This window comes from Corylus avellana, chromosome ca7 (genome assembly GCF_901000735.1).
Source record: "Corylus avellana chromosome ca7, CavTom2PMs-1.0".
Classification (NCBI taxonomy): Eukaryota; Viridiplantae; Streptophyta; class Magnoliopsida; order Fagales; family Betulaceae; genus Corylus; species Corylus avellana.
In genome coordinates this window covers 14,000,328-14,010,251 of record NC_081547.1, presented here as the reverse complement: position 1 = coordinate 14,010,251, position 9,924 = coordinate 14,000,328, and the positions used below count along the sequence as shown (strand labels likewise).

General features: G+C 38.1%; 2 protein-coding genes across 2 annotated transcripts in view; one reads left to right on the top strand and one right to left on the bottom strand.

Moving 5' to 3' along the window:
- The window catches only part of LOC132187898 (glucan endo-1,3-beta-glucosidase-like), a 2,697-nt gene extending 119 nt beyond the window's left edge, over nucleotides 1-2,578 (top strand). Inside the window, exons 2-4 of the mRNA XM_059602325.1 lie at nucleotides 5-61; nucleotides 686-1,071; nucleotides 1,867-2,578. Coding sequence (XP_059458308.1) covers nucleotides 5-61; nucleotides 686-1,071; nucleotides 1,867-2,433 — 1,010 coding nt within the window. The 3' untranslated portion in view covers nucleotides 2,434-2,578. The remainder of the gene's footprint in view (nucleotides 1-4; nucleotides 62-685; nucleotides 1,072-1,866) is intronic.
- A 2,397-nt stretch (nucleotides 2,579-4,975) lies between these two features.
- On the bottom strand, nucleotides 4,976-9,673 carry LOC132187897 (receptor-like protein 6). The gene is made up of 5 exons (XM_059602324.1): nucleotides 9,258-9,673; nucleotides 8,723-8,934; nucleotides 6,634-6,907; nucleotides 5,783-6,131; nucleotides 4,976-5,299 (listed from the first exon to the last, which is right to left on the bottom strand). Exons 1-5 carry the CDS (start codon nucleotides 9,671-9,673, stop codon nucleotides 4,976-4,978), a joined length of 1,575 nt encoding a protein of 524 aa, XP_059458307.1.
- Between the last annotated feature and the right edge of the window lie 251 nt (nucleotides 9,674-9,924).

Sequence of the window (9,924 nt, the reverse complement as noted above, 5' to 3'; positions counted from 1 at the left end):
AAAGCCTTTCTGGCTCCCATATTTCTATTTGGTTTCTTCATATCTGGCCTCGAATTAGCAGGTTTCTTTCTCTCTATAGTTCATTTCAATTAAATATTTCACGCGTTAGTAATTAGCAGCTCAATCTTTCTTGTAAGCTTAAATTTTTAGAATAAATAGTGATTTAAAGGTCTTATATATATTTTTTTGTAGTGTAATATATATATATATATATATATATATATATATATATATATATATATATATATATTATTTTCATTTTTTTTTCATTTTGAATAAATAGTTAGGACCTGCATGGGACAAAGTCACAAAAGAAGTGCTAGAGAGCCAACAAAATGAACCCAAAAAAATCTCCAAACTGACATGGTAAGGGTTTTTAAATTAAAAAAAAAAAATGCAATTCACTCTCCATTGTCTGCCACGTCAATTTGAAAATTTTTTTGGGTTCATATGTTTGGCTCCCTAGCACTTCTCAAGTCACAAAAGGGTTTAATGGTCCAAAACTTTAAACATTCTTTAAAAATCTATGATTTTTATAGTCATAGACCCCATAATTTTTTTTCCCCCTTCAAAAAGATATTTTTATAGTTTTTGCGGCATCAAAATTTCTGGTTCTGCCTCTCTAGGTGTAATGGTGTGATCTTGGCCTAATCAAATCTTGGCCTTATAATTAATTTGGATGCAGGTGCACAATCCGTTGGTGTATGCAATGGAAAAAATGGCAACGATCTACCATCTGATGGAGAAGTAATAGATTTATACAAAAGCAATGGCATCGGAAGGATGCGTATATATGAACCATATTCAACAACTCTCGACGCCCTCAGAGGATCAAACATAGAACTCATCATCGGCATCCTTAACAAGGATCTTCAGGGCCTCACTAACGCTGCAGCAGCAACAACATGGGTCCAGAACAACATAAGAAACTACTGGCCGGATGTCAAGTTCAAATACATTGCTGTCGGGAATGAAGTGCATCCTGGCGATGCTGAAGCCCAGTATGTTCTACCTGCCATACAAAACATTCATAACGCTATTGCAGTTGCTAGTTTACAGGACCAAATAAAGGTGTGGTACTTGAAATTATTTCATGAAAATTAATTTCAAATTTTCAACTTTCTCTCCATTTGTGTCTTACACTTTATCTCACATTAAAAATATAGAAGAATTTTTGTGCTTTATAACTTTTGGATAGACACATGCTAGTACTCAAGGACGAGGGAATGGGGAGCCTGTATAGGCCACCGCCCCCCACCCCAATTCACAAGGAATTTATATATATATATATATATATCCCCCCAAAATAAGGAAAAAAAAAATTCTAAGTTAAAAAAAAAGAAAGAAAGTAAAATAGGTCCAAATTGGGCCAAAGAGGGCCAAATTTGGCCCTATTTTTAACTTATTTGGCCTTATCCAATAAAAGTTTTTGGCCCTATTCTTAATTTTTTTGGACCATACCCATTAAGTTTTTTTATTTTTTATTTTTGGCGATTGCTTTCAAATGCCCACTTTTTTGGCCCTTATGGTAGTCTTCAGTTCATAGAAAACAACCAAAAAATATATTTTTTAATAAAAAAATTGTAAAGAATCGAAAAAAAAAAAATTGGCTGGCCTCCTCCCATAGAATTTCCTTGTTCCATCCATGGTTACAAGCTTATTATTTTCATGTGCATTTTTTTCGCATACAACTACTATGCTAACATTCATATTTTTTGTTTGAATTTTACAAAAAAAACCGTTGTTTCAACAATCATCTTTTAACAATCATAAACTGCTATTTCAAAGGTTATAAACTGCTCTTATAGTTTTATAAAAGACTGGTTTCAGAAATTCTGAAATTCACACATCTTTATTTTCTAACAGGTGTCAACATCTATAGACACAACATTGTTGGGCAATTCCTATCCTCCATCGGCTGGCTCATTCAGCGACAGTGCAAATTCATACATAACAGCAATTGTCAACTTCCTTGTCAGCAATGGAGCACCCCTTCTAGTTAATGTGTATCCCTACTTCAGCTATACCGGCAACCCTTCACAGATCTCCCTTCCATATGCCTTATTTACTTCACCTGGTGTGGTGGTAAATGATGGCAATCTTGGATACCAGAATCTTTTTGATGCAATGGTGGATGCTCACTACTCTGCTCTTGAGAAAGCCGGTGCGCCAAACTTGCAAATCGTGGTGTCCGAGAGCGGCTGGCCATCCGAGGGCGGTGATGCGGCTAGCGCAGATAACGCAGGCACTTACTACAAGAATTTAATTAATCATGTGAAGGGCGGGACTCCGAAGAAGCAGGGACAAGCAATAGAAACTTATTTATTTGCCATGTTTGATGAAAACCTAAAAGGACCGGAGGAAATTGAGAAACATTTTGGTCTCTTCCTCCCTAACAAACAAAACAAGTACCAAATCACCAGCTTTGGTTAATTAGAGATGTGATAGACATGCATGCATGTATGTTGGTTTAAATAAGAGTGCCTTAGAGCCCATGTATCCATCAATATCCATGCACCTACAATATTATTCTTCTTCTAATAAACATGTGACATGACTGAAGGTATTTTTGTTTTTCTATCCTTTTGCTTGAAGTTGCTTGAAATAATTTGTTATTCATGTTTTTATTTTTTATTTTTTCTTAAAATAACTGTAAACGGATTTACAGACAAAGAAAAAGTAAGAACTCTTCTAAATTATAAAAGAGAAATAAATATGGCAGCCATAAACTTGTCTCAAAGTTTATTAACATTGAATAAGTTAGAGGCCCTGCACAATTGATCATTAATGTTTGATTAAGTACTAATTGGCATTTATATCCAATATTCCTTACACTTCATATTTTAAATTACAATTGATAAATTTGACTTTTTTTTTTTTTTTTTTAAGAAAATCTGAACTCATAAAAATGAACATCAGAGCCGCAGCTCTACATAACACGAGCTAAACGCTCTAAGTTAACTAAATCAAAAATACAATTAGGAGTTTCCTCAAGCCAAACCTTGTTATAAAAAAATTTTTGATGCCTCCTTTGCTAGTCTGTGCGCCGCCATATTGGATTCTCTCTTTACATGGCACACTTCCCAGCTCCTGAAACCCTTTAAAACTACTTTGGCATCATCAATGACCTGCCCATAACTATAGCTGCTTGACTCCGTCTCTGAAAGGGCCCGAACCACGTGTTGTGAGTCCCATTCAAAAATCACTTGTCTCAAACCTGTGTCGCAACTGAATTCCACTGCATGGAGAGCCGCTACTGCCTTAGCTGTAGATGGGTCGAAAACTGCTTTTGGTATCTTACTAATTAAGAGCCTCAAAAACCCGCCCCTAATCGTCCCTGATGATCACCCCAATTCCAATCATCTTCTCCTTTGTGTTAATGGCTGCGTCCCAATTAGCTTTGTAGCTGTCATTGGGGGGATTTGACCAACATAGCTGAATGGACGAACTTTGTACTTCCCCTTGGTTAACCTCTATCTGATTTGCTCTTGAGAATTGAGTTTGATAATCCTCTGCATCTTGAACTAACCTCTTCGGGTGTAAGAATTCTCCTCCACGCAGAGCATTATTTCGGCGCTTCCAAATTTTATGGGCAATGATCCCCGCCAACTCAACGTCCTCTAGCTTGCATTTCCCCATTAAATATTCCATCACCTCCATAAAATTCTCTCCACTACAACAACTCTTTTGCAAATTCTCCTTGCTTCCACCCCATACATCTTGAGCAGAAGGGCAATCTCACAAGATATGTCTTACTCTCTCCACTCTTCCAGTGCATATGAAGCAGTTCCCATCCTGAATAACATTCCTCCGCTTAAGATTATTCTCTTGTTGGGAGAATATTGCAACACGCCTTCCACACAAACACTTCATATTTTATGGCACAATGTGGTGCATGTGAATATCGAACAATATCCATATATATACTTAAATTATATCTACAATTTAACTACAATTAGATTATATTTATTATTTAACTAATATATTTTAAATGAATCCATATCAATATCTTATATAAGTTCGTATATTACAAAGGAGAGACTAACGATGTTGACTTATTTATTTTTTTTGAATAAACATTCACTTTGCTATTAAACAATCAATAAGAGAATACAGATTGCTCTTCTCGAATAGTTTCCGAGATACAATCAAGGATTTCTCCCAGCCACTCCTTATTTATTCCCATCCCCGCAGTCATTTTTGCAAGATAATGAGCTGCAAAATTGGCTTGACGTCCCACAGAGTGACACTCCCAGTGACTAAAATGATTAAGTAAATTTTTTTCATCAGACACCAAATGACCAAATCTGCTCCAATTTTCCTCCTGCGCGTTCACAGCCTTCACCACAGTAGCTGCGTCCCCTTCCAGGCTAAGATGCTGCACACCCAAATGCTGACAAAACCGCACAGCAGTAATCAATGCCAAAGTCTCCGCAGCTGCAGGCTCCACTACCCCTCGTCTGAATCTGCATTGGGCAGCCATAAGACGTCCTGTATGATCACGGATCACCATTCCCATGCCAATTCTGCCACTGTTAAGGTATATAACTGCATCCCAATTCACTTTTAGTCGACCCACCGGTGGTGCCATCCACTTTGGCTCATCCCTATTTTCTTGACGTTGCTGCTCATGCTGTTCGCCCCCTACAGCTCTCCCATATTCCAGCACTGCGTTATTTACTTGCCTTATTAACGTAATTGGATGCGGAAATTGCCCCCCATGAATCATCTCATTCCTTCGAAGCCAGATTTGCCGTGAGAGTCCCATAAACATTTTAACTTCCTCTTCGGTACCAGTTTGTAATACCTCTTCCACTATATGAAGGAACATAGGCCCCTTCAATGTACTCTTCTGAAACTTTTTGCAACTAGCTCCCCAAACATCCATAGCAGATGGGCAATTCCATAATATATGTAAGGGTGTCTCAGCCTTCAGACCACAAACCGGGCATAGAGGATCCTTGACAATTTTTCGTCACAAAAGGTTGTCCCGAGTGGGTAAAATATCTTGACAGGCGCGCCATATAAAGTTCTTCTCCACACTAGGTATTTTAAGTTTCCAGATCCGTTTCCAGACATTACTCCTGTGCAGACCCATGGAGCTACTAGCTTTTTTTCTATCCTCTACTTCTGTGGCCAAATGGTATGCACTTTTTACTGAAAACATGCCATTTGCCGTGCCCCTCCAAATCAGTACATCTTCTTGATGCGTATTGCTAAGCGGAATGGATTGAATAGCTACAACTTCCTCCTTGCTGAATAGACTTTCAAGTAGTGTTGAGTCCCACCAGCCCAGATCCTGGTCAATTAGAGCACTGACCCTTAAATCACAAAAAGCCGGGTTTGGAGGAGATTGGATCGTAGAGCTATTCTGTAGAGGAACCCACTTATCCTCCCATATCCGGGTTTTTTCTCCATTTCCAATACGTCAAAACAGCCCCTCTTGTATAAGCGTCTTCGAACTAATAACACTCCTCCAAACATATGAGGGTTTTGAACCAATAGAAGCATCCAGCACCCCACCCCTTGGAAAATATTTGGCCTTTAAAATCCTCGCTACCAAACTATCCGGTACTTTCCAAAGACGCCACACTTGTTTTGCCAAGAGTGCCTTGTTAAAACAAGTAAACTCTCTAAATCCCATGCCCCCCTTCTCCTTGTTGAGCCCCATGCGTTTCCAACTCATCCAATGAATCCTAGATTCATTCATTTTATGGCCCCACCAAAACTTTTGCATCAAAGAGTTAATTTTATTGCATAACATTTTTGGCAGTTGGAATACGCTCATACTGTACGTCGGAATTGCTTGCACCACCGCCTTCAAGAGAATCTCTTTCCCAGCCTGCGACAGAAATTTTAATTTCCAATCATTCAACCGTTTTTCAATCCGATCAATGATGGACTTGAACTCCTTCTGCCGTGACTTTCCAACCAAAGCTGGAAGTCCTAGATAAGTGTCGTAACTCTGAGTTGCCGGTATAGCGGCGATTGCCAAGATAGCATCCCGGTCTGCGGCCGATGTATTCCGACTAAAAAAGATAGCCGTTTTATTCACGTTCAATTTTTGGCCAGACGCTTGTTCGTAAAGCCTCAAGATCCGAGACAAGCGATGCCAATGCGCTACATCAGTTCTGCAAAACAATAAACTATCATCAGCAAAAAAGAGGTTGTTTAGGCGGGGGCCCTTTTTGGAAGTGGGGATACCCCTCAAGGGTCCATCTCGATCAACCCGTTTTGACTTATTTAAGTATATATATAATTCCCTAATTATAGGAGATTCTAGTAGCCTTAGTTATATGGGACAAATTCATAGTATGAGATTGGTCGGCATGTCACATTGGGATTTTATTTAGTGCATTAATGTTATATAATTATTGATTTTATTCATTAGGGTGTATGATAGATAAGAATCCCTAGCCAAAAAAAAAAAGAAAAAGAAAAAGATAGATAGATAGATAAGAATCATTAACTAATGATGGATAAGGATAACTACTCATTCTTATAGGATGAGACTCCAACCTATTTTGAGTGCCTTGCTTGCTCCAATTAAATTAATTGATTAAATTTATACTCTAATTCCTTTTTCTTTTTCTTTTTCTTTTTTCGGTGTAAAGTAACATAATTATCCTCCACCTCTTCCAAAACATAATAGTCCCAATAACAATCCCAAAGCCAAAAACAAATCCCAATTCAGCACTCAAGAAGTTCCAATCAATTGCATTCCCAAAATTCGAATGAGTTTCTTCAGATGTTGGAGGTGACAATCCTGCCTTTTCACATGTACATTTTTCTTTTAAAGGTAAACCAAATAATCCTATGTTCCCTTCATAGGAAGTTTCTGAGAATGTAGCAAATTGCTTGATCAATGGAATTTGTCCCACCAATTGATTGAACGAAAAGTTGAGAACTGAGAGAAAAATAAGACCATTAGCAAGTTGAACAGGAATCTCACATGTAAGTTCATTGTTTGATAGGTCTAATGACTCAAGCTAACTCAATTTTCCAAGAGATGGGGGGATTTGACCTAAGAAAGCATTATGCGACAAGTTGAGAATATATAGTGATTTGAGTTCTCCTATTTCTCCAGGTATAGACCCGTAAAAATTGTTGCAAGAGAAGTCGAGGGAGGTGAAGATATTTAGGATCTTCACTAACTTTTCCTCTAGGCCTTTCATGGTAACAGTGATCACGTCTTGATAATAAATGTTTATCACAATTCCCCCACGTCCCTCATGATCGTAAGGATTCCTCTGTGGATGTCCATATTGGAGGTGATTGAGCTCCGATTCGGCCTCAATTATATCATTTGTTATTGCCTTCTAATCCGAAAAGTATTTTATTGGAAGCTTACCAGTGAAATTGTTTGCAGTGAGATCTACAATTTGAAGCTTCGACCATGGGGCATTAAGCTTGTAAAATTTGTTAGATTGCAAAATAAGGATGTGCTACATGGATATATTCTTCAGGTAACAGGGCAAAGCATCCTCGATGTGATTGTTCCCAAGGTTTAAAACTTCTAAAGATGTGCATATAGCAAGAGATTTCGATAGCTTTCCTTCTAGTTGGTTTCCATTGAAACTTAAAGTTTTTAAGCCACAATTTCTTGGAAACACATTAGAAATTGTACCTGTAAGGTTGTTTCTCCTTAGATTCAACACTTCTAACCTTTGATTCGATCATTCTCTCTCACTCATCTTAAATAAGCATTGAGGAATTGTGCCACTTAAGAAATTTTCAGACAAATCTAGAACAATAAGCATTGTAGCATTGCATATTGATCTAGGAATACTCTCATTGAACTTATTACTCGAAAGAGAGAAGAAATAAGTCTAAGTAAGGAAGTTGCCAATGTTAGCTGGTGTGACAGAGCTGAAGTTATTCCTTGAGAAATCCAAGTATTGAGCATGGTCTGGGAAAACTAGGAGTTGCCCTTGGAGCTGGTTAGAGCGAAGGTCTAGGAACTTCAAAGAAGATATACTGAGTAAAGGAAAATCTAGAGTTTCCAGATGGTTATAAGAAAGATTCAATGAGTCAAGATAAGGAAGTTTCCAGATCCAATTGGATATCTCCCCATGAATCTTGTTGTTTGAAAGGTCTATACTTGATACTGTGGATTGATTTATCAAGGAGTGAGGATATGTTTTCAATTTGCTAGAAGCCAATCCTAAGTTGTTGTGGGATAGATCGAGATTTGAAAGATTTCCCACAGTCATAATCACATTAAGTTGCAAGGAGCCGCTAAAGTTGTTCCAAGAGAGTGAGAGACTTCTAAGACCTTGGATCTCAAAGAGAGACATGGGTATTGGCCCTTCCAAGTTGTTGTACCTCAAATCAAGAGTTTCCAATAGACAAGAAGAAACGTTTGGCAATTCATTGAGTGGACCAGAAAAATGGTTGTTGTGAAGTCCTAGTTCTTACAATGATGGAAGGGAAAGCAAAGAAATTGGAATACTTCCTTCCAATGAATTGTACGTCAAGTCAAGAACCTCTAGATTCAAAAGTTCTTCCCACCGAGTGGATGTAATATGACCTGATAAATTATTATAGGAAATGTCTATTATGGTCAAATTCTTGCTCATGCTTAAAGATGGAATTGATCCAACGAAATTGTTTCGTGACATGACCAAATAACGCAATTGTGTAAGGCTTGCCATCGAATTTGGGATTGATCCATTGAAATTGCAATAATAAAGACCTATTAAGGACAACATTTTCAGGTTACCAATAGATTTTGGCAATGTTCCTGAAAAGTTTGTGACATGAAGCATCAGCTTTCGAAGAGATCCATTCCATGGAAATTCTGGCAATGAACCTTGAAGTAGGCCATTACTTGATATGTCAAGCTTTTCTAGTGTTGGAATCTGGAAGATCTTTTCTGGAAAAGTTCCATTCAACCCACATGAAGAGAGAATCAAGGATGTCAAATTTTGAAATCTGCAAAAGATTCTGGAACTGGAGAATCAAAACAGTTAGAATCAAGACGAATAATTGAAAGAGACTGAAGATTCGATAATGAGGAATCAAGAGGCTCCGAAAGAAGACATTCTGTTAATCTCAACACTGCAAGCTTTGGTAGTGAAAATGATAAGGCCGGGCCCCACTCATACCCTTGGGTTGATATATTTACACGATCAAGATGAAGTTCCATAAGCTCTGAAAGGTTTTGAACCAACATTTTTAGATTTGGACTCTCAAGTTTCAATGAATGATAAAATTCCTAGTTTCTATAATGGGTAGATAAATCAAGAGTAAGCAACCTTGTCAAGTGCGAAATCGCAATTGGAATCTGCCCCTTAAAGCAAGCATTTGATATGTTGAAACACCTCAAGTTCATGAGCTTGTCAAATTGGGATGGAATCTCGGAAGAAAAGTTGTTAGAAGCCAAACCCAGGTGCTGAAGATATTGAAGGCCAAAGAGGCTGCTTGAATTATCAAGTCTACCAGAGATGGATTCATTGGTCAGGTCGAGACCGATAACATGTCCCTCATTGCAGCTTACACCTTCCCATGGACAGCAATCGACACTTTGATTCCAGTGCACTAGTTTTGTGGATGAAGCACCATCAAATACAAGGCTATTCTTCAATTGGAGCAGCAAGGATTGCTGATTGCCAAGGCATTGGCCAGACACGGCAAAGATACAGAAGCCGATGGTGGAAACTAAGCATATCATGGGCATCAAGAAAAGCCATGAAAAGAGTGGAATTCTCATTGGAGGCTGCAATATATATATATAAAAGAGACACCCACATAATAAATAATGAGTTGAAGAAGAGTTAATGAAATTACGAGTGGGTTGAAGAGAGTAGAAGCTAAGAGTACATTACATTTTGGGGCTGTAGCTGACAGTGGCGGAGCCACGTTATGCGGCACCCCCAAAGATTAAAATTTTTTTTTTTTTTTGCTTTTTTCCAAATTAGTTCC

Bases quoted from the DNA above. Each gene is read 5' to 3' on its own strand.
- LOC132187897 (XM_059602324.1), bottom strand. From the start codon at position 9,673: ATGATATGCTTAGTTTCCACCATCGGCTTCTGTATCTTTGCCGTGTCT. The intron at 8,935-9,257 runs GTTGCTTACTCT...AATCTTTTGCAG, and splicing joins GCGATTTCGCACTTGACAAG to ATTTCAAAATTTGACATCCT. The intron at 6,132-6,633 runs GTGGAGGATAAT...ATTGTTTTGCAG, and splicing joins ACTATTATGTTTTGGAAGAG to AACTGATGTAGCGCATTGGC.